The following is a 24,885-nucleotide window of genomic DNA, read 5'->3' on the forward strand; positions in this document are numbered from 1 at the left end:
CTTGTTATCTGTGCTCTACTGTTGGCCAAGCAAAACAAAGTAAACTTTATGATGGTTGAAAGGTTACTGTGATCAAACCTGTTTGATTCAGTCATTCCTGAATTGCATGCCAGTAGTTTCTGCTGTTTGTTTAGAGGCAAGTGTTGGAGCTATTTCTCCATAAAATGGAGATAATTGGCTTGTTTCCAAAAGTTTTCATTCTGTTTTCTAATGAAATTGATTTGTGACATAGATCAAAGTACATAGCAACTTGAAAGAGGCCTAGTTTACTGCTGAAGGCTACTTAACTGAGCTTATCATGAAGTAATGAATACATTTTCAATCAGGATGTGTTAGGAAGTATACTATCAATGACAAAGAACAGATATTTTACTCCAGAGCATACATATTAACAAGTTTCTTAAATATTACTCAGAATAAAAATTTTGTTTGCTATATAGCACATAGTATTACGCTGTACAACTATTATTCCTGAATACCCCCTTTCGATTCATAAATATTTTAAAATTAATCTAATGTATTTATTGCCATTGTCGGACCATAAAATGTTAACATTTGCAGCATAAATACATTGTATTTTACTTGCATTTTCTTTTTCCATGTGATCCACATGAGCAAACTCACAGCACAGATCAAGAACAGCAAAGAGTTTGCAATGCTGTCTGAATGTACTCAGTCAGAATATCTGATGAGTGCATTTGTGGGGTGCATTAGCAGATCAGTTTAGGTTTGTGGATAAATTGCTCATCAAAAAATTCACGCAGAGCTAGAATAGAAATATATTTTTATATAGAGAGAGATATATATCAAGTTGATATATTGAGAAGTGAAATATTAAAGGTGTCTTGGTCTTTATTTTTAGCTACTATTGTGAGGCCAGAAGTTCACCTGGTATTTCTGAATAGCACATTCAAATGCTTTATTTTGAAGACAGAGAGACATTACACTAATAATACAGATCTTAAAGGCAGTTTATGCTGCCTCAACGTTTTCCCAGTTTCAGTGCCCAGGTCTCTGGTGAGGCTGCTGCTGAGCCTCTTTCCCTGGGCCTGAGTCTCCATAGCGTAACAAGCTGCTGTTCCTCTGTCATTTTTACTGAGGTTGTTTTGACTTAGGTCAAGTTTTACCCTTAAGCCAAAGTGTAAGAGGAAGGCAGGTTTCTTAGGAGTAGGGGAGAAGCAGCCATCATTAGCATTGGGTTATCATGGGGTTAACAACTGTTTGGGATGAGGGACAACCCCTCCATGCCGCTGAACCAGTATATATGCACGGCCTTGTTGCACCCATGCAACCAGCCATGCTGCGCGGCTCACCGCCAGCCTTGACGCCCAATTCTTCACCATTTTCCTGAACAGTTTTGTGCAGTGAGGCCTCTCCCGTGGTTCCTTGTAGCTGAAGCAGTACGCATAGAGAGGCCTGTGGGGAGGATGCGAGCTGAGGGTTGACAAGCCCAGTCTGATCCTGGTTCTGCAAACAGCCACTTGAGTGGCATTGGCCAAGTCCCTTCTGCTTTCTGTTTTCAGTTTACCCCACCTACGACGTGACTTTAAGGTTGTTATTATTTATATATTTGCAACATGGAATTAAAAAATATTCCTTTCATCTCTGTCACTTTGACTTCTGTATCCACTCTCCTCTAGGTCTGAACTGTGATCTGCCTCTCCCAGTTTAGCTTTTGACTGCAATGATTTGTTTGATGACAATCATCTGCTGTAACTACACACAATTCACTGGTGTGAGCTGGCATTTTATGGGTTGCTCACCAGAACTAAGATTGGCTTATTATTCCAGTTGATTTGTTGATTGGTGTCCTAAGGTCTCACAAATAATTTTGAACCTCTTTGGAGAGGAGTATCTGCTCAAGCGGTCGGGAGGGTCACAGCTATGCAATCCAAGAAGCCTGATCTTTCACAGAAGTCCTATGCCAGAGCTCATCAGGGCGCCTGCAGGATCCCAGCCCGCAGTGATATTCTCTGGGTCCTGAAAGAAGACTGGCAAGATTCAAGCCCTTTGGAGATCCTTTCTACTGTTCCCAACCCTCTAACTATCAGAAAGGGGTCTGAAAAGATCTCCTATTTCTTCTCCTAGAGAGAGAGTAATAGTCTCAGCATTATTTTTTGCAAGCAAATACATTGCAATTTGACTCAATGCCCTTTTTTTGTATACTGAGAGGTCGTATTTCTTTTTTCTAAATCAGTCTTTATCGTACATGACCCTCAGACCATAGCCTGTAGTGAAAGTCGTCTGTGTTTAGGCAAGCCTGTCCCCCTCCGAATTTATAAAAGTTCATTATAGGATTTGATGACTACAATGAGTTTGCCTTTCTTTCATACCTTGTGCTTGCAGACACTCTTCCAAAGACCACTGTAGCACAGAACAGAGGAACTGGGAACAGAAATACTTTCTTTTTTGCATGCTCCCTCCAAAGCAAAAAAAAAAAAAAGAAGTAGTGGATGGCGAAGGGATAGAGGTAGAATGAGGCAAATAAGGTGGGCAGACTGGAGGACTTGCTGGGTACTTCAGTCACTGGGACATTGTGAAAATGTGGGACCAGATGCTAGTAACGAATTCAAAAGAGTTAAGTAGTCTGAGGAGCATATGAAGAGAAAGTGGAGCCGAGAGCTGGGGCTGAAGGAGAACGGAGTCTAAGCCAAGGTATCCAGAGGAGGGACAGGAATGAGCAGGTAAGAGGAGGAGAAGGCACCGCTTGGAAACTGGTGGTGGGGACTGGTGGTAGGACAGGAGACAAGGGCAGTGCTGCGCAAACAAGAGCTGGCTCACATCTAGGGCACAAAAACCGGGATTAAATCCCAGGCTCCCCAACTATTGCTGTGGCAGCCTGCCAAGAGCAGGGCAGCTGAAGCAATAAACTGCACTTCTGTCCTTTGATCATGAATTAAAGTTAAATCCAAAGTTTATCTAGCTCTTGGCCTTTAGCCTTTCAAACAAACACAGGGAGAAGTGACTGGATGATTGCAACATGAAAGCAAAGGTACAGGCTGAAGGTCAGGCCCCGATTCAGCCCTCAACGGGAAAGCCTGAGGAGCTCCTCCTTCACCCCAGCTTCACCTAGCAATCCTCTTCGTATGAAGCAGGAAACCCCTCTTATCTTACCTCATGTTTGTGATCGGTTATTGGCTTTTTCCAGTCCCTCTAGCCTTGGTGGCCGAGTGTTACTTGGACCAGAGCTTAAGTTTTCTGTGTTTGAAGGTCACCAGAGAGCTGCACTCTTCATCAGGGTGAGAGGAGGCCTGGCCCATGCCGCTGCCATGCCCAGTGTTACACTGGTAACCAGTGCCTGGGACGCCACCCAGCAAATTGTCGCATCCTCTGTTAGCATGGTTGAGAAGGCAGACATTCTTCTGCTTGATGTGCTCTGACTGCTCTTGATTTTTAAGGCCTATTAAATTAGGCCTTAAATTAGAAATAATGTTCAGGGATTATTGAAGATCACAAAATCAAGCTCTTACAAATTGGGAAAAGCCGGAACTAAGGTGACATAGAATCATAGAATCATAGAATCATTAAGGCTGGAAAAGACCTCTAAGATCATCGAGTCCAACCGTCAGCCCAACACCACCATGCCCACTAAACCATGTCCCTAAGCGCCACATCTACACGTCTTTTAAATACTTCCCTGGGCAGCCTGTTCCAAGGCCTGACCACTCTTTCAGTAAAGAAATTTCTCCTAATGTCCAATCTAAACCTCCCTTGGGGCAACTTGAGGCCATTTCCTCTCGTCCTATCGCTCGTTACTTGGGAGAAGAGACAGACCCCCACCTTACTACAACCTCCTGTCAGGTAGTTGTAGAGTGCAATGAGGTCTCCCCCCAGCCTCCTCTTCTCCAGACTAAACAGTCCCAGTTCCCTCAGCCGCTCCTCATCAGACTTGTGCTCCAGGCCCTTCACCAGCCTCGTTGCCCTCCTCTGGACACGCTCCAGCACCTCCCTGTCCTTCTTGTAGTGAGGGGCCCAAAACTGAACACAGTATTCGAGGTGCGGCCTCACCAGTGCCGAGTACAGGGGCACGATCACCTCCCTGCTCCTGCTGGCCACACTATTTCTGATACAGGCCAGGATGCCGTTGGCCTTCTTGGCCACCTGGGCACACTGCCGGCTCCTGTTCAGCCGGCTGTCAGCCAGCACCCCCAGGTAACTACTTCACATCTGAATTACGAAGGATGCTTTAGTTGTTGCATAGGTTGTAATGCATGTAGTGAGTAAGACCGGGTGGGGCACAGATGCCTCTTAGTTACAGCTGATACCCTGCAGAATTAGGCACTATTCCTGCCCTCATCACCCGGTTCCTGTGAGACCAGAGGCAAGACACTCAGGTGCCTCCGAGCTGGCTGCTGGATGTTCCTCCTGAGCCCCAGTGCAGGCACAGGGCTACAGCTGCCATCAGTGGGATCTGCACTATGGTGCGCTCTGAAGACTCAGACTATCAAAATGGATCCCCCAAATTAATAACTACTTTTTGACTTAACCTTCTCACCTGCCTTCTGCAGCTGTGAAAAGGGAAAAGTTGTGACCAGGGAATGACTGTTTGTAAAGCACTGGGGCAGCTGAGTGATGAGCACCATAGGAGAACCCTTGAATCTTTAAACAGTCTGCAGAGCATCATCATACGATGAAAAGAGTGTACAGCTCTGGGCAGCTGCTTGCCTGCGGAGCACCATCCATGCTCAATGTGAGGAGGAAGGGGTTTGGTGGAAGAAACATCACACGTGATCCTGCGGTAAAGCAGAGTCCACGAGTGTACACACAAGGAGAGCACATGAAGGTTGTACCTGCAATTCTGGTGTTCCCGAGCACGGAGGTCCTAAGGTTGTGATCTTTGAGCAGAGTTTTGTATCTATCGCGGAGGCTAAATTAAAATGGAGGCTAAATCATGGAGGTCCTAAAGTTATGATCTTTGAGCAGAGTTTTGTATCTATTGTGGAGGCTAAATTAGAGCTTGTTGGTTTGAGTGGGACACTATCCATGGAAAGTCCATATTTTGGATGAAGCCCATTTTACTCTGTTCTGTAAAATAATTAATCCTAATCCTGCAAGACTTCCTCTCATTGTGGTCTTCCCCTCCTTTAAGCATTTTATTGTCCTCTGTCCCCTTATTTTTATAATTCTTTCACAGAACTGCTGCAACAGAGTGAACAAAACTGTGTAGGGCTTGAAGTGGGGAAGCATCACCAATCTTATCCCTGCTGAAGTTAGCAGCTGAGCATTTTGGTGTGTAAGTATATTTATTATCTGCTTTGAGTTCAGGAGCTGCCTTACAGACATTTATCAACCAAACAACACAGCCATGGCTGGCTGATCTTCAAACTGAGCAAAGGTAATTTGTGGTCTGTTTGGACATTTGTTGCTGAAGTTAGTTGGGGTCTCTTGTTGCTTAAATCAGAAGTTTGTTGCATCATAGTATTACTGGCACTGCATGGGATTCAACAGAAGACTTTACAAAGCATGTTGCAGGGAATTGAAATAAACAAAACATCTGTTTCAGAATGTGCACAGATAAGATAAGATTAAACCTTAAATATAACAGAAACCCTTTGTCATGCAAAACCAGATCCTGATGGTGTAGGTGTTAATCAATGTAGCACCATCTTATTGAGCTCTTCTGCTATCTGAGGATATGACTCGTTTAAGAGGGTTTTCCTATTTAAGAGAGGCATGAAATGCAAGGCCAGAAATGGGAGGAAAAATGGGAAATAAAGGGTCCAGTTCAACTGCAGTGAACTTTATGTGGAGGGGGTTCAAGCCTCCTGAAGGCAGAAACAAGAGGAAAAGCAGAGGAAAGGAGGATAAGACAAAACCTGAGAGCCTGCTGGAATGGATCCAAAGCTAAAATCAGCTATTTTGAATTAAATATGTTGTAAAATGCCAGAGTCAAGCTTAAACATGTCCCTCTAAAGCAGAATATGATAAGATGTTGCAACCTGTAGATGATGGAGAGTTTTGTGAACGTCAAGCCAAGAGAGAATTTCGTTCTTCCAACTGATTAGGCCCACATTTGCTCAAGCAAGGGTTTTCTTGCTCATTCCTGCTCACTACGGTGGCAACTTTTGAGATGGGCAGCATCTCTCAAATGTCTGACAGCCACGTACAACACTCCCAACAGTAAGGCTTGTTATAGAGCTCACAGCAGCAGCACATTATCATCAATTGCCACACACAAACTATACCCATTATACAAACATTTAAGGAGACATGACTCCTTAGGAAGGTTTAATTATGCTTAACATCTGTGCTGGGACATTTTCAATGTCCCAGACTCTGCTCTTCATAAATATGTGTTCATTTCAAGTAAATCCCACTTGATAAAAAATTATAATATACCATTTGTGTAAGAGACAGCATAATGTCAAACACATCATGCATTGTATGAACACCAGTAAGGTCCAGCTGTAAAAACTGATGTAAACTGGGCTCTGCACCCTTCAGAAATTAATTTCAGTTGATGACCACATGGTCACAGATGGACTGTATCAACCTTTCTCAGGCTAGTACTTGCTTTGGAAAGGCCAGTGGATTTCACAGCAGTGGAACACAGTCACACAGAAAGGGCAAACCAATGACTTCCTTCTCCAAATATCAACTCTCTGATTATGCTAGCTAAATACCCATTGCACAGAGTATGTGTCTTCCAGCAGGTAAGTGTTGCTGGATCCCGCTAGGTCCTGCATACACATTAGTTGAACATCCAGTTACAAGAAACTAAGCTTTAGACAGATTTTTTCCTGGAATAAATGGTGTTGCCCACATATTGTTGTTGTACAAACTTACCTGGAGCAAATAACATCAGAAACTTGTGCAAGAGGCATTAGGTAATCACCTAAGGGGGAGGGGAGCATTTGGCATGTTTTGTCTCCAAACAGAAGGGAGCATAATGATTAATCTCAGCTTCGCATTAAGGTTTAAATTGCACCAAAAGTCCCCTGAAGAGCATCGTCTCAGTCAGACTTCTGCTTGCTCTTCTCCTGAAGATGATAGCAGTGAGGATCCTCTGTGTGTTGCTGTGCCTCAACTTAGCCTGGGTATGAGTTTGCTTACTTGATTCTTTTAATATCTTGCTGTTTTGAAGAGTGAGCATTAATTTAATGTTCATTCATTAGACAGATACATTGTGGCTGCCACCTAGCTTGTAAAATTCAATGCACACATGTATGCACAAACTTACTGTAACCACTTCACTGCTGGACTTTCATCAGTAGTTCCTGAGTATCCAGCTCTCTAGTTTTGCTTAATTCAGTTTTGCTGAATCTGCCCTGCTTCAGGACCAGCAAAGCAGATACATTAAAATGAATTCATAGTGATTCACATGATTCATGTGATGCTGTAAGTCTTAAACCTAACTGACTGGATGCTAGTGGCTCCAGCCAGTCAGGAATTTTCATGTTTATTAGGGTGAATTCTATCTCCTTTGGATGGTACTTCAGCAGGATTTTCCACTTACAAATGACACACAATACCTTTATTATAAAATACACATTAAAAAAAAATATTCCTGTGGCAGCAGCATCAGGTTAAACTACAGCTAAGTGAGAATCAATTTTTAGATAAGGAAAGTGATAGACTTGATTTTCAGCTATGCTAATATAACCTTGCTCTTTTCTCATTTAGGTCTCAGCCCATAATCTTATGTTAGATTCTTTATGTTTCTTTTTGTGGCTGTTTTTTGAAGAGTGTGAATGTTTTAACAAATGACACAAACAATAGGGAGCAGATGTGACAAAACAGAAGCACTAATATTGGAGCTGTCGATGCTGAAAGGGAACAGACCACCTAAAAGTAAATTTTTTCTTTGTTACTTTTAGGAGGCACTCAGGATGAATCAAACCAGCATGAATTTGCTGATTTGAATAATGACATTCCAGTTCCCCAGGGCTGAGGTTCTGGCACTGGAGGCTAGAATTAGGAAAACTTTCTCTGCCTCAGAATTAATCATTAGTCATAATAATAATTAATCATTAATCTTTTCAAGCATTAATTATGCTGCTTGAAAAGAACTTAAGGTGTGCAGAGGAACCCAGTCAGACCTAATTACATCTTAAGTCCTAAAACAGGGCTTTCTTTTATGAAAAAGAATTATTTTCCAGTCCCTTACTGAGTGATAACACGGTAGGAAACCTTACAGTGTTCTGGCTTAGAATTAGCTTGTGTATGTGCACTTTTGCTTCTCAGGTTTGAAGAAAATCTCAGTATATTTATTTCTCTTCTTTCCATTAGCACAGTGGAATCCATCCATCGCTGACATTGTAATTTTTATTACAATGTTATTAGCTTCCTTGCTCTTTTTGCCAGGCAAAACAGTGCTACAAGTTTACAGTTAGCAACCGTGATTAAAATCAGAAATGCTAATGGCAAAACTCTATTCATCTATATCTTTAAGCCAGTTTTGTGTAGACTAAAGGTGGTAGAATGAAATTAGAAATTTAGGAATATTGCAGCAAATGGAAATAGAACATATGATTTTTAAAATATTTGCTTTCATTTAACCAGTTCCAATCTAATTTTAAGTTAATTTTATATTTACACACAGAACACAAGATTTCTGTGGAATAATATTATCATAATACATCTTGAGCATCACCAGCTCCCTCCGTAGCAGCATTAATTTTAAGAGATGAAAAACTTTATTCCGACAAAACAAACAAAATCGTATCTTACAAGAAGTATCAGGAATAAAATCCTTGCACTGTTTGGTGTGATGCTTTCCAGATGGCTGCAATTGCCACACATCAGCTATGCCACTGAGTGTTTGAGGACGTCAGCATTATGTTTCCGTTCTCTTGGCAGCTGTTTAGTTAATCTCGATTTTGTTTTTCCCCTTTTTCCTCCTGGCAGGCACAAGATGGAGAGAGTATCTTTGAAAAGGAGGGTGCAGGGGTGCGTGGTCCCAGGATTGTGGAGCACATGTCCCAGTCCACCTGCCAGTATGAGAAGAACTGGCCCATCTGTGCGGACGACGACTGGGTGAGCAATGAGCTCTGGGGGCAAAAGCGGGGCCCGTCAGTAGGGCACTCACGGACCTCAGCCGGACCGCTACGACGGTTGCGAGGCAGCCAGCATGCGGCTGGGCTTTAGGTCTGAGGGAGGGCAGGTAACGCTTCACGTCGGGGCAGCCGGAGAGATCTCCTGTGGGAAAGAAAGAAAGAAAAAAATGAGGAGAAATAAAGAGGGAGAAGAAAAGTTCGCAGGGGTGCAGAACCAGAAGAGAAAGTAAGTCTGGAAGAGAAAGATGAAATAAAAGAAGGCTATTCCTAGAAAAAAATTCTTTTCAGAATTTGGATCTTGCCACTTGGGGAGTTGGTTAGAGAAAGGCACGGGAAAGATGGATGTGCGACAAAGAAAAGAAATAACTAGAAATAACTTACTTTTTAGGAAGTCTGATGACAAAATGTTCAGTAAAAGACTCATAACGATTGGCTGCATGTCTTTGTGTATAAGCTGTTAATTTGTCTCCCTCTCGCCTCTTGCATCTCAGCCCATCTCTATGCTACATTTATCTGATGAAATCTTGGCAAAGAGCTTTAGTCTGTAAGAACATTAAGCTTTTCAGAGGAAAATTTTGCTTAAATAAGTTGGCCTCTGACATTCTTGCTCAAACTGGACAACAAACTTTGCCTTACAACAGCCCTTTGGGAAATATATAGAGAGAGATATAATTTCACCACTGAGGAACAGAGGAGAGAGAAAATTAAGGGTTTACTTGATCCTCCCTTTATGGCAGGTTTCTGAGGATGCGCTTCACTGATTCCGTCACACCAGTGTCAGAGGCATAGGAAGTAAAGGGTCGGCCCCCAGGTGGCTTGCTCTAAGTCACACAAGTCCTTGGTGAAGCCGTTGGATGAATAGGACAGGACATCTGAAGAGAACTAGGAGAATCTTGCCCTAATTTTTTCTAATGTGTTTTCAGCATTGGCCAAAAGTCTGCAAACGTAATGTTAAAAAAAGGTTTACTCATGAAGATTTTAACACAGTTATTTCCCTCTTCCAATCTTAGGGTACAAAATGTCCATCAGGCTGCAGAATGCAGGGACTGATTGATGAAACAGACCAGGATTATAGTCACAGAATAGACAAAATCAAGAAGCTGCTCGCAGAAAATCAAAACAACTATAAAAAATCCAATCGGATAATTGTGGAAACCATAAATGTACTAAAACCAAACCTGGACAGTGCTCAGCGTGAGTATCTCGCATCCAGTTTTATTATTCATTGCTGAATTTTTTTTTTGTGTGTGCATAAGCAATATGTAGTGAAAATATATGCTGCACTGGACCTTATTATCAAGAGCCAGAATAAACATAGTAATACAAGACTCTCAACTGCTAACTAGTAAAAACTAATGTAATTTTTACCTGCTCAATACTATGAGAAATATGTTCTTAATTATACGTTTTAATTACATATTTTAAAATATGCTACTCTTTTAGGAAAGAAAATCACACATGCATAGGTGACTGTGATGCATTTCTGTTACAGAGACTGATGAGACTTATGGTCACGTGTCAGGAGAACTGAGGCGAAGAATTGTGACATTAAAGCATAGAGTTGTCACTCAAGTAAACAGAATTAAAGCTCTGCAGAGCAGCATCCAGGAACAGGTGCTGGAGATGAAGCGCTTGGAGGTAGGTAGCTGCTACCTCATTTCCATTCTTTCCAGGGCTTGGCTACAGAAAGAGGGTCTATCCATTACATGGCAAGCAGTGCTCCCTCTGGAAAGAAAACATGATGCAACTCTCACAGGATCTGACCTGCTGAGGCAAATCCCCAAATGAGATGCTTTCTGGGCATGTTTTTCATTCCTGCTGTGTGGGAACCAGCGTGAGCTCAGGAGGAGTCCTAGTCCCACCTGCCGCTTCTGCTCTCAGACAGGCAGCAAGGATGTTGTATCTGCTGATAACTGGCTCTGCATGAGGCGTTTCTCCTCCTGTAAGGAGTTGCTGAGCAGCTAGGATGAGAGGGACGTGCCCTGTCCTTCCCCAGTGCTGCCACCGCTGCCCACAGCCCGTGCTGTCATTAGAGCCTGTGTTCCCAGGTTGCAGCTGATTCCTCTGATGGTGATGCAAGGAAAAGTCCTGGCACAAACAGCAGTTTTGCTCAAAAGTCCATTTTGATCTCTGGATCAGCGATGCGGCTTTTGGATCATTTGGGAAAGCGATGTTACCCCTAGGATGGCAGGCCTCACAGCAGGGCCACGACAAGCTCTGGGACAAGTCCAGTATCTTCCCCCCTCCTTGGAGGACCTGTTTTTGCCCTGGTCCCCAGGGAATGTGCCCAGCTCTGTAGCACTCCCGCCAAACCCAGGAAGACACCCCTATACCCCAAGAATAAAGGGAGCAGAGATTGGGAACGTGCTACAACATACTTCGTGGAGCTCATGTGCACTGTGCTATTGGAAATAAACCCAGGGATGATTTCATCAGCTGTAGGCGGGAGGTACAGGGCAGCTCCCACCTTTCCCCAGTCCAGTTAAAGGATCCACTTGCTTCAGAAAGTCAGCAAAGCTCCCTAACCAAATTATTTCTCTCTGTTTATGTAGGTGGACATTGATATTAAGTTACGAGCTTGCAAAGGAACCTGTGCTAGAAGTTTTGATTACCAGCTGGACAAAGAAAGCTACGACAACATCCAGAAGCAGCTTACCCAAGCCAACTCCATCAACTTGCACCCAGAGCTTCAAACAGTCACCCTGAGCACACTGAAAATGAGGCCACTTAAGGACTCAAATGTTCCTGATCATTTTAAGCACAAGCCTCTGCCAGAAATGCAAGCTCTGAACATAGTTAATAACATCAGGCAGATGCAAGCGGTATTAGAAAGATCAGAAACAGACACGAACCCCTCCCGAGGCGACAGCTTGTATCACGTGGCAGAATCGAGGGGGGATGGACCTTCACACACCAGCAAATTAGTTGCTCCTACTTATGGGAGAGAAACCCTTAGTCTGGGAGACAAAACCTCCTCCACTGTTCGTAGATGCACCAAAACTACCACCACAAAATTTGTCACTGGCCCTGATGGCCGTAGAGAAGAAGTAGTTGAAAAAATGGTTTCTTCTGATGGCTCAGACTGCTCCTATTTACAAGGAGCTGGAAATGCTGGAGGGGAAGGGAGCAGGTACCATGTTGGTGGGACAGATGGCTTCCACAAGCTATACCCTGAGCTAGAGTCATTTTTTACCCCTGACTCTCCATCCACTGCTAATAGGCACTTTGGTGGATCTAGCAGCATTTCAACTAGCAGCCACGTAGCTGGCACAGGCAGTAGTCACTTAAGTACTGGAGTATCCAGTCATTCAGGGACTTACGGGGGGAAGGACAGATTTGCAGACTTAGGAGAGGAGGAAGAAGATGACTTTGGAGGACTTCACCTTCAGCCATCTGGATTCCCATCGGGCAGTGCAAGTCACTCCAAGACTGTAGTGACCAGCGCCTCTTCTAGTTTCAATAAGGGAGGCTCCACTTTCGAAACCAAATCACTAAAGACCCGTGAAATAACTGAGCAGCTAGGTGGGGTGCAACATGATCAGAGTGCAGAGGATACCCCAGACTTTCAGGCACGCAGCTTCAGACCGTCAGGAGTGAAGCAAAGGACAGCCAACACTGGGAAAGGTACACAGGCATCACAGAAGTAGTTACTGAGGTAGTGGAGCCAAACTCCATCCGTAGCCAAACTGACACATTGGTTTTAGATACCGCAGTACAACAGTGTGATGTTAAAATGCAAGCACTGTGTCTGTTTGTTGCCAGCTCGGAAAGAAAAAGGAAAATATTTCGTTAATACTCGGGTATTACATAGACAATTCACAATTTAAGAAGTATGTAAAGTTTTCTTTTCTGAATTCTTTTTAATGTTGCCTGTCGCTATACCTGGTGTAGTCCAAGACATGTTTAACAATTTTCCTCAGACCTATTGGTACTTGGATTCCTCTGAACCTTTTATTAAATTTTGCTGATAACTCCTGTCAAACCAGATCAACTTTTTTTTTTAGACTGTGATGATATCCGCCAGAAACACACTTTTGGTGCCAAAAGTGGCATTTTCAAAATCAAGCCAGCGGGATCCAATAAGGTTTTGTCAGTTTATTGCGACCAAGAGACCACTTTGGGAGGATGGCTATTGGTCCAACAGAGAATGGATGGATCAGTGAATTTTAACCGGACCTGGCAAGACTACAAGAGAGGTTTCGGCAGCGTGGATGGCAGAGGGCGAGGAGAGTTCTGGCTGGGCAATGAAAACATACACTTGCTGACTCAGAACGACACTCTCCTTCGGGTGGAGTTAGAGGACTGGGATGGAAATGCTGTGTATGCAGAGTATATCGTACAGGTAGGGTCTGAAGCAGAAGGGTACGCCCTTGCCGTGTCCTCCTACGAGGGGACCGCCGGGGATGCGCTGATCGCCGGCTGGCTGGAAGAGGGCACCGAATACACGTCCCATGCCCAGATGCGGTTCAGCACCTTCGACCGGGACCAGGACCGCTGGGAGGAGAGCTGCGCGGAGATGTACGGGGGTGGCTGGTGGTACAACAGCTGCCAGGCGGCCAACCTCAATGGCATTTACTACCTGGGGGGCCACTACGACCCCAGGTACAACATTCCTTATGAGATCGAAAACGGTGTGGTCTGGCTGCCATTTAGAGCCTCTGACTATTCCCTCAAAACTGTTAGAATGAAAATCAGGCCCGTAGAAACCCTGTAGAAAGACAGGCTTTTAACATATATGTTACGACTACAAGTTGAAAAGATTTTGTTTTATATACATGTGCATGATGTACCTCTACCCTGTGAATTTGAAGGCAACTGGGCACATCTGTGGCTTAAAAAATAAACACTGATTGATTATCAACAAAATAGTTCTTTCATCTTATTTATAACTGACAAACCTTTTCAAGGAAATACTGATTTTAAAACCCTTTTTATATAAACTTTGTTTATGCCTTTGTCTATGTCTTTGTCTATGTCTATGTCTTTGGCAGCTCACACCTTGACTGGAGATAAAAATATTTATAATTTGAATTATTTACTTTGTTTAAGAGTGCTAAAGAAGTTAAAGAATTTAGAAGTACGTTCACCACGAACTCCTGCCTCCACTAACATGAACTGTCAAAGTCTGATCGAGTTCGACAGTCACGCTCTGGGCCATCTCCTCTCATTTCCATTTCAAGGGGAGCACAACAGCGGCGGGAGTCAGTTCTCAGGCAGAGCCATGGGGGGGTTGGGTTCTCACTTTTGCCACACGCCTAACATGGTGTACACTTCGATAAGTGATGCATACATCTTAGGACTGACTTTTAAGGATCTCCTGAGCTTTGATTTCACAAATATGGAGGTAGACCTTCCATCCCATTGATGAATTCTAGGTAGTTTACCATGCATACTGTAGCTTCAGAATAAGACAGTTCGTGATAATTTACCAAAATACAACTCCCAAAACAAGCTATTATTTTCTAGCGACCACTAAAAGGTTATGACTGTAACCAGCACAAGCAAGATGAGGAGCATCTGAATGGCTATAGTATATATTTCCTTGGTTTAGAATGTTTCTCGGCACATGTCAAGCAAGGATTCTTCTACACATAAGGGGTTTAAATCAGCAACTTGCTGACAGCGTGCGGTAAGGATTTTTTGGCAAAAAGCTGGCTGCATGGAAAAACAGTTATATTGGTTAGACAATTACACAAGAACATGCTGTATATATCTTTATATCTTATGACATAAAATTACACAAGTATTTACTTTGTTTAATATTTCTGTGCTTCTATTGAGAAACAAGCATGAGCAAACTTCCTTGCCTCCAATCTCACAGGCCAGCATGTTTCATACCATTTAGCAATATCATCAAATACTGGCAAAGCATCTCATTTTTAGCCTTTTTTCAGTGCTTCTCAAACACAGTCACTGTCTAACATTTTTGGAGAGTTTGGTGAAGAGCAAAGACGTCTTTACAGACATGTGCGGAGAAGCGTCTGTGCTTCGGAAAAGGTGCTTCTGCTTTACACCTTGTGTTTTTGTTCCCCAGCCTCAATGGAAGCCTGCCTGTGGAGATGCTGAACATTTGTGCTCATGTGGTGAGATGCTGCTGTGATGTCTCCTCCTTGTCCTGCTGGGCTCCCACATTAAATCAACATGGGAATCCATCTACCGCTAGTGATCTGGGTCCCCTCCTTTGTGGAGGAAGGCAGTCCCCACTGAGAGATGGTTGATTCTGCCTACTAGGGTTGGGAAGTCCTGTCTTTGGGACAACCTCTGCTCCTGGCTACAGAGGGAGCCTAGACCACTAGCCTTGATGAAATACCTAACCTCCACCTACCCTGTGATTGGAGTCACTAATTGCTCTAGTTCCACGATAGCGATTGTGTGAAAGACATACCAGCCAGGTCTTCTAATACTGTATTTTATTCTATGATAAAAGGATGTGGGATAGTGGAAAGGATATTAACAGCCACAGTATGTGAGCCAGGCCCCAGGAAAGGGCATATTTTAGCCAGTGTGCAGGATTTGAACTAAGTGACTGGTGACCTGCCCATTTATTAGATGCTATCTTTTCACTTTATTCCTTCTCAACTTGTTACACAGGTAGTTACCACACATTTATGATATAAAAGAAAATGACCATCCCTTATTTGGTGGAATGTGTTTGCTTCTCCCTGGATAATGCGTAAACACTTAGGAATCATGTGAAGAAAACTTTAGTTTTAAGGCTTTATTTAATTTTTAGAAAACATTTTAAAATAATCCTCTCCCTCTTCAAATGTGGTATAGAAGTCCTTTGTAAAAGAGTAAAACAAGCTGGGTTCTTAGGGGGTTTTTATCAACATTATTTTAGAGTAGTTACTTCTGTCTTGTGAACAAATGAAAAATGGAACAAAATACACTTGTGAGTTAGTCGCAAAAAATCAGTCAGGTTTTGATTTACAGTTGACATAGCTTTTCACTTCAGGTCACAATATGCTCATACATACATATTTGGTTCTCATATGTAAAGACAAGCCTGAGTACCGTGCCTAAAAAGAGAACCATGTACAAATATTAAAAGAAAATCCCTGATTCTGTACATTTTGATAATAGTTAATGTGGAAAGTATGGCCTGATTTTCATGCTCATCTTCTTCATTGAATACCATGACCCTTTCCAGTTCATCCATACAACACCGTCATCTGTACCATGTTTTGCCATATCCCAGCTATAGGTCCCTCCCCAGTAGTATCTGCCATTGGGGTTGGCTGAGTGGCAGCGGTTGTACCACCATCCACCACCATCTTCTTTGGAGCACTGTTTTCTTGGATCTGCAGTTAACCTGATGAGGGAAAAGAAGGTGTTAAGAGTGACAGCTGAACTGTAAGCAACAGAGTACATACGTCTGCCCCTGTACTGAACTTTTCAAACCATAATAAATGTCTAAAATCCTCCCTGAACTTTCTGTAAAAGACTGACCATCACAAGTGTGTGCTACACAGTGCACTTGGAAGGTGAAGCAGCTAAGAAAAACAAGTCAAATTTTAGCTGCATCTCTTTCGGAATGTCATTTTAGTCTACCAATTGATAACTACAATTACTTGCAGTTCATAATGAAACTGCAATATCAATGCAATTTAAAGATATAAACCAATGAAAACTGTACATCTTCCCCAATCTAAACAATTCCTTTATTCATAAATATGTAATCAGGTAGTAAGATAAAGACATAGCACATAGTTTAGAGATACAGTGCTAAATCAAGTACTTTACAATCGAGCTCCTGTCTTCTGAGTAGGCAGAACTTTATTTTTTAAATAGGATATATTACCTGTCTCTTTCCTCAGGACCCATTATGTGTTACTGGAGTGAGTACCAATATTCCTACTTAAGCAAGACAGTGGTCCTCAGCACTGCCACCATCAGTCTCTGACAATGAATATATTGCATCCAGATTTGCCGATTTGTCTATGGTAACGTCATTCATGGCATCAATAAAACTCAGCGTGCTTGCTTCTTATGTGGCTGTGGAGCAGCACTGACCTAATACATAGTTTTACCTGCCCTTGGCTACATCAGGGGAACTGCATGGACATTCGGCTGGTAACTTGCAAGGATAAAACATATTTTAAGATACTACGACATGCTGTGAAAACTTACAGCAAATTAGAGAAATAGTCTATATTCAGCTCTATTTTAAGCTCTGCTTTTATTTTAAATGTCTAATGCAAGTACGTACCATCCATCATTGTCTCTGTCATAAGTACTGAAGAACATGCCATTGTGAATTGTCATTGTCCTGTTTTCTCCATGCACCTGTGAAGCTCCTTCCATCAGCGCGTTGCCTGCATTGCCTTTGTAGTTACTAACTGAAAGCTGATACTTGTTTCCTTCATTCTGTATGGTGAAACCTCCGTAATGAGCCGATACTTTATCGCCGTTCCAGTCCTCCATTTCAATTAAAACTTCAGTGGGCCCTATTTTGGTAAGCTGGCTGATCTTGTCATTTCCAAGCCAATATTCACCTGAGAAGCAACAAGTGAGAGCTCTGTGAAATAGACTTCACAACATACTTTGTGGCAACTTTATGATTTGCCTATAGGTCTGGCAAAGTGGATTAGTTAATTTTAAAAAATCAAAGAGCTTCACGAAATATGAGAAAACAATTTCAGTAAGAAGGGTTCTTCATCTTTCATGCTCGGTGTTTTACCTGGTGTATCACAGTAGTTCTTCCCTCCACTCTTTGCAACATTTCCAAATCCTTTTTTATATTGATCCCATATTCTTCCAAAATTAACACTGCCGTCCTGGCGGTTCTGAATCAAAGTCCAGCCTGCAGGAGTGACAGTATTTAGATTAAATTGCCATTGAGACAGGAGCATGAAATGTTAAGATACACCCCTTCTATCTTCATCTTAAAGTGAGCGGAGCACATGGCTTGCTTGCAGCAGGTCTGAGTTTTCACTGCTTACAAGCTCAGCCTTGCCGTTTTTACTCACACTACTCAAGTAGTGCCTTGCTTCATAAGAAAAGGTGGAAAAAGCAGAACTTGAAGGACTGCCCTGGTTTTTTGTCTCGTGCATAGTAACATGGTAAGAAATGAGCCAGGCCCTCCTTGCTGGCCCACTCATACATTGCCCATTCTCGTCATAGTAAGATACGTTTTTATCTACCAATCCCATGCCAACAATTTATTTCCATTTTCATTATAGAAGTATCCTACCGTGCATCTGAAGATGACCAGCAAGACTGTTCTGAATGAGTCAATCAGACTTAATTCTCAAGTAACTACAAAAGTTACAACTCCATACTAGTTTGTATAAAATGCAAATTACTATTGTGAATTTTTTGTGGCATCCACGTTAATTAATATTTTAACAACATAGTTATTTCACACTAACCTCCATTATCTGTTTGCATGTCACAGTATACTCTGTATGGTCTGACGAAAGGATCTGGCTGGATGAGGTACATTTCAGATATCTCGCCTCCCTTTCTGATAATATCCTCACATTCTGCAAGAATAAACCGGAGAGTCTGTAACTGAAAGAGCGCTGAACTTCTTCAACAATCTTCTTACCCTTCGGTAGGGTAGGGAACAATTTTAAAGATATATCTAATTCTACTTTCATTTTGATTTCTGTGATATATCATTTGAAAGAATCAGGGAAGAAAGAACAGTGCACCTGCGTTATTCTACTTTTCCAAATAGGAATTTCTAAAAGTTCAACCTGAGTGATGGAAGACGGTATACTTTTCAATGATTTTTTGAATTAGACAAGCTTGTGAAAGAAAAACCTTTCTTGAATGAAAAAAATCAAGGGTACAACTATGATAGTCGCAAATGTATCACCTTCACCTTACAAAGACCCTGAAGCACATATTTCTTTAAAATGCTACTGGCCACTAATGAATACTGATATTGGGTAAAAGGATCTTTGGTCTGACCAGTACAGGTATCCATAAAAGTTTTTTCATTTAGGATCACCTTCCATCTTTTATACTATCCTAATCAATGACACAGGCTTCAGAGGAACGTTCACACCAATCAAATGATGTACTATCAATTTGCACAGTGATATAAATGGGAGAAGAAAGGTCGTTATAGTTACATGAGTACCTTTGCCTGAAACCACTGGAATATTACAGGAAACAACACAGGGGGAACGGCAGTAGTCCACCTGGGTTGCAATGGCATTTTCCAGTTTTTGTATCTTTTTGTGTAAAGAATCCACAACTGCACGGAGGACCCTGAGGCTAGATGGGATGTTATTGTCCAGATTATCCTTTATATAATTATAATGCAATTCCACTTCTGTGTTGTACTGAGAAAATATATCGTCATTGTCTAGAAAAGCAAAGAGATGAAAAGCAGATTAGTTTTCAACATGTTTTCCAGTTATGAAGTAATGAAGAGCAATCTGTAAGCACAACTTGAGCAATCTGTAAGCACAACCCACTTCGTTCCTTAGCAGGGAGGAAGGATATGCATTTCTTTTGCTTACTTTTCCACAATGTGCAAAAACTATGCAGAGATTCTCAGGAAAGTGGTACATGTGTATTGTTATTTCTTTGCTAGCTAGTAGATTTATCAGTGGTGCTATCTTCTGCCAAAGAACTATAATGAGCTTCTTTCCAGGGAGCCATGGTGCCAAGCCAGGAGCTGGGCATAAAGGGATTGGATGGACATAGGAAAGCAGGTAAGGAGGAAGACATGACCCTTATGTTTAGGGGCCTCATATAACTCTTGCCTTAGTATGAGATCCATTCCTTTGCCTCTCTCAAAGGATCTTTTTAAGATTTAAGAGGACCCTACTTTGCTAGATATTCCACTGTATTTTTAATTTTTTTAAGAAGTCCCATTAACAAGTAACAGTAGCAATGCCAATAGAACTGCAATACCATTTACACTAATAATTCACAGCAATGGCATACCTTTTCTTTGCTTTTGCCTCTTTGCCAATTTATCGTCTAGAACAGTCATGTATTCATAAAAAGTTGTAGAGGTTTCAGACAGTTTGCTCACTTTGTCCTTTAGATCACGAACAACCGATTTCACATTTTTTTCCTGTTTTACCAGCGTAGTTTGCAGTTCACATCCAGTTGGACACAGCACTCCCTTAAAAAAATAAAAAGGGCTGTGAATAAAAGTCAAGATAAAATGTTTCTAATCCCATGAATGACCATACCTTTGAACACACTAAATAGTTAGTAATGTGAGACCAGATATTTAAGCATCTAGATAAAGACTCAAGACATTCAACTTCTACAAAGAAGTTGCAGTCTGAAGGGCAGGAAGGAGCCCCGAGTCCCCCAGGAGGGCTCTTTTGTTGAAGATCTTGGGAGAAGCCCCCTCTCTTCGCACTTTTTTGGTCCACTATCTCCTTTTCACTTTCTGCACTGTTAAATGTTCATGGTGTTAAGCCACCTGAACTATGATTAAAGCCTGACAGGAACTACCTGGTGCCTGTGCGTGTTTATATCTACCCCTTTCCTCTTTCACTAGCCTCAGAGAATCAACTATATTCTCTACACCTTGTTATATGTATCTCTCATGAAATGGCCATACGATTTGTTAAAAAATTATCATCTCAAGAAGCTGAGCACCATTGCTTCTGCAACAAGCGCTGCACTGTCAAGGACAACAGTGTTTTAAAAAGAGATGGGGAATTCCGAAATCCCGTGAGAACAAAAATACCCAGGCAGCAGTGGGACTCTACCTCGATCATGTGTTCATTAAGCTTTAACAGACTTTGTTTGTGGGAAACCTGCACACTCAAATATGCTCTCAGACACTAAGATGCCTCTCAGCACCCTTACAGCTTGCATCTTCCAGCAGAGAGCACAGCAGGAACAGTGTGACAGACTACCGCAAGGCAGCAAGGAGTATGCTAGATCTCAGCATGCTTGCATGCTCTTCCGTAAGACTGAGGGTAGGCTATAATTACAGTTTGAAACAAATTTTAAGAAAGACACGAGAGGTTATTATTTTGGTCCCTAGGTTTCCTTGAGATTACCTGAAATTCAAGCCAGTGCTTTTGCAGAGCTTTTTTCTGTCCTTCTTAATAGTTACCTATGCAAAGCAACAGGGAAAGCGCAGGCTAACCCACAGATACCTCCTTTCCTCATTTATGGTTGAAATCTCATCTCCCCATCTTCGCTGTAGGCTGTCTGACTGTGACTAATCCCACGGGCTCTGTGGCATTACTCTTCTGAATGCCATCCTACCAAACTCAAGCAAAAAGATGCAAAGTTGGGCTGCTTTAACCAAACGACTGTCCCTCGTTTGGCAAAGAAAACTCTGTGTTGGGCACACCAGAGGAAAAGGACAGTCTGTTGTCAGCTGCATCAACAGGTAGGCACCCACCAGCTCCTCCAGAGCGTGCTTGCAGCCGCCAGCGTCGGGGTAGATGATACGTTCTTTCTTGTCGCCCGGCTTCACCCGCTTTGGGGGCCGGGGCTGGTATCCGATTCCGCTGATGGGAGGTGCCACGGGTCGGAGTGTGGGGGCCGCTTCCCGCCTTTTGTCCAGGGGTCGGTGGCCTCGAACCCCAAGCTGAGGGCTGTCGTCCTGCAAAGCCAGGGGGAGAGGAAACTCTTTGAATCTGGGATTGCTATTGTAAAATGCTATGCACAGGGTGGAGGCATCCGTTCAGCACTCTTTAGTATTTTAAACAGCAAAGAAAACCACGGAATGTAATGAAAAAAGCAATAATGGAAATATTATACTGACATTATGAAAAAGTCATTGCTATGCCCTCCCTTGTAAGACTAGTCACACTCCCTCCACCTAGACATAGACAAACTAAAAAGCCTTCAAACCGTAGCAAAACAATATTTCAATAGTTCATTCTGACCAAGGAATAAAGTTTATATAGTTCAGAGCCATTAAGGACCATGAAACTTGAAGTAGTAGTATCTTAAAAAAAAAGTAATTTGACATTCTTGGGCTAAGAAGAATATTCATCATCGCGTTATCAGTGTACCAATTTTTATCGGGCTACAGGAAAATTTGTAAGGTCTCAGAAAAACAGGCCACAGTCAAATACATCATCAGGTCTCGGGCCACAAGCCAGCTATTAACTGACGGAATTAGGAAAACCCTTCAATGACATCTCTCAGGGTAGGTTTTTAGAGCTCCCTCTGATGCATACATTCCCCATCACTGCCAGAAACGAGAAAGTCTAAGAGGCTAGGCAAGGTTCCTAAGCAGTTGTTGAAACTAAACCATTTGAATTAATTGTTTGAACAACTGGATCAAAACCTTCGACCATCTCCAATCCCAGTCAGACTTAGCTACAAATAACAAATGTTTGTAGGGATCCAGGATCAGAGGCTTCAAGTAGTTTCAAAAGTAGGCAGCATACAACACACAAAATTGCTGAAAACGATTTAGCATAGTAGTCTTATTAGTAGTCGATGTACAGACACAAACACTTAGATTGTATAACAGAAAAAAATCTCATTTCTGATCACCCTGACCTATTTAATTTTTGCAGGGATTTTCAAAATATAAAAAATGTACTGAGATTCTAAATTGTATTTCCCATTAAAATATTTTACTTAAACAAAATTGAATATAGGTTAAATTGTTATTTTACATTGATCCTCGGTGTTTGCCTTTTTGTTTAACAGTTGTTACCTCTCCATTTCAAACGTAAAGCTATATGATCTGGCAGTTAATTTTTTTTTTTTCAGTGTCTACTGAATCCATAGAAAAGTTTTTACTGTCTTTGAGACGGGACAGGATTAATTACATATTTCTACTTATTTGCACCTGACAAATTAATTGTCTTCAACATCATATGTCAACGTTGCTAAATTAATATCCTTAAGTGAATTCAGCTAAATAACTAATCTTACCATCATACACTCTTCATTCCCTACAGAGAAAGAAAAGGAATAGGAAGAAATTATATCCAAAACTAGAAAATAACTATTGCGCAGTTACATACACACAAAGAAATAACACAGAGGTTATTTCTTTGAACACTTCAAGCGGAAAAAAACCATGCGCTGGATCATTTTTCCCCACAGCTTCTACCTTAGCTAACTCACATAAGCTGAGTAAGTCATGCATGCAATTAAATAAAATTAATAATTTTTACTCTTATTATTATTATTATTAATTAGGATCAGTATTACAACCTCCTCGTCATAGTCAGTAGAGCCCTGGGATTTAACGGAGGAAACACAGAGCAGGCAGAGCAGGAGCAGTTTCATGGTGCTGGCTTGCTTGAGCAGCTCAGTGACCTTCTCCCACCAGCAGCTCTGACAGGGAGAGGTCCTCTCTGTTCCTATATATACAGGCGGCAACCCTTATTTCCCCGCTTGACAGTGATAGGACCAACCCTTCTGAGCAATCACTGTGTCTCCGTTAATATTCAACCTTTCTCTTCACTGCATGCCCGAATACATTTGTCATTGAGCAATCTCTCTGGACAACTCTTATCTGCATGTCCCAGAGACCTCTGTTGATGCTGGCATCAAATAAACGTTTAAATCCTTAAACGTACCTCCCGCTCAGATTACACAAGGTTACTGTTTTCTCAAATATCACAAGCGGAAAAAGGTGAACATCCAAAGAAAAGAAACATGGTCAGATGTCACAGCCTGTGACATCTCCTTTATTTTCTCCCTGCTGAAAATTGGAATGTTGCAGAAATATCGTATTAAATTCGAATTAAACTCACAAATTGTTACATTGTTCTAAATAGTTCTGATGGTGCCTGGACAGGTATGCAAGCCTTTGGGTCTCTGTAAGTGCAAGATAAAAAAAGAGTATATTATGTTCATTACTTTAATAATTTTGCGTGAAAACATTGTTTAGCTCTAATTAAAGATCAGATTAATACTGTAAGCATAAAACAATGCTATCCCGTTACTTTAGAAATATGACATTGTAAATCAATTAAAATAATTAAATTTTACATATTAATTTGCTGGTTTCCTTTTTTAATAGAAAAAAGTATATGTCATAAACATTACTTAAATATTCTTAATAATCTTTTAAAAGAATACAGCATGAAGTTATTTGTAATCATAATGGAATACTCAGACATGCTTTCTCATGCTTTATAAGAATATGGCATATCACTGCTCTCATATTAGTAGAGTTTTAACATTTCAGTGTCTGCATATCCTGCGATTTTCTTGTGCATTATAAATGATCACAATATACTGAAATAAATAAAACGTGCCAAGTGAGGGCCAGCACACTTTTCTGAAGTCATTCATATAAATGTCTGAAGACATTTAGAGATGCAAACCATGGGATGAGGTTCTATTTCAAAGATCAACTCGATGGAGCGGGAGATTTTGTGATAAACAGAGATGAGAACAGCTAAAATTGCTTGTTTTAGGCCTTTTTCCAGTATTCGTGCTGTTGTCAGAGTTCTTGCAAACTAAATGGAGATTCCCGAAATATGCAAACTGTTTAACCTGACTGGTTTAATTATTAAACATCTTGGACCAAAATCAGCCGGGCTCAAGGAGCTCTTACTCCACTGAATTTGATGAGGACATCACCAACACTATTAGATTTGGAAGAACATAAACCTCTCCCTACAGGCATTAAAGAAATCTGCCTAAGGCCAAAACTGACATCGTTAACATGTTATTTCCACTTAAAGATGCTAGCCAAGTTATTATCACTGATTCTGGGCATCTCTTAACCTTAAATGCAGTTTTACCCCCGTGTTACTCTGAGGGAAGTTCAGTCACCCTCATCTTATGTGTAAGGAAGGCACACAGTGATGCTGAACGCTTGCCCAGGGCTTACAGGTAGCTCAGTGTAGAATGGAAATAAAACAAGGTCTCACTAGTCCTGAGCTAGAAACTTACTCTTAAATTATCCTGGCTCAGTCCAAACAAATCTTAATTAAATGTACGATATTTGTTCCAAATCCATTCTGAAACC

The 24,885-nt window shown here is 41.7% G+C and overlaps 2 protein-coding genes across 2 annotated transcripts; one reads left to right on the top strand and one right to left on the bottom strand.

Moving 5' to 3' along the window:
* Window positions 1-6,950: 6,950 nt before the first annotated feature.
* FGA (fibrinogen alpha chain) lies at window positions 6,951-13,812 on the top strand. Its single transcript, XM_075149450.1, has 6 exons — window positions 6,951-7,037; window positions 8,848-8,976; window positions 10,007-10,190; window positions 10,489-10,634; window positions 11,549-12,620; window positions 13,001-13,812. The coding sequence occupies exons 1-6, from the start codon at window positions 6,987-6,989 to the stop codon at window positions 13,708-13,710; spliced, it is 2,292 nt and encodes a 763-aa protein (XP_075005551.1). The 5' UTR covers window positions 6,951-6,986; the 3' UTR covers window positions 13,711-13,812.
* Window positions 13,813-15,699: 1,887 nt separating this feature from the next.
* FGB (fibrinogen beta chain) lies at window positions 15,700-23,246 on the bottom strand. The gene is made up of 8 exons (XM_075149451.1): window positions 23,115-23,246; window positions 21,334-21,537; window positions 19,902-20,085; window positions 19,087-19,314; window positions 18,368-18,481; window positions 17,677-17,799; window positions 17,206-17,491; window positions 15,700-16,308 (listed from the first exon to the last, which is right to left on the bottom strand). The coding sequence occupies exons 1-8, from the start codon at window positions 23,187-23,189 to the stop codon at window positions 16,080-16,082; spliced, it is 1,443 nt and encodes a 480-aa protein (XP_075005552.1). The 5' UTR covers window positions 23,190-23,246; the 3' UTR covers window positions 15,700-16,079.
* Between the last annotated feature and the right edge of the window lie 1,639 nt (window positions 23,247-24,885).

The sequence above is a fragment of the Calonectris borealis genome, chromosome 4, assembly GCF_964195595.1.
Source record: "Calonectris borealis chromosome 4, bCalBor7.hap1.2, whole genome shotgun sequence".
Lineage (NCBI taxonomy): Eukaryota > Metazoa > Chordata > Aves > Procellariiformes > Procellariidae > Calonectris > Calonectris borealis.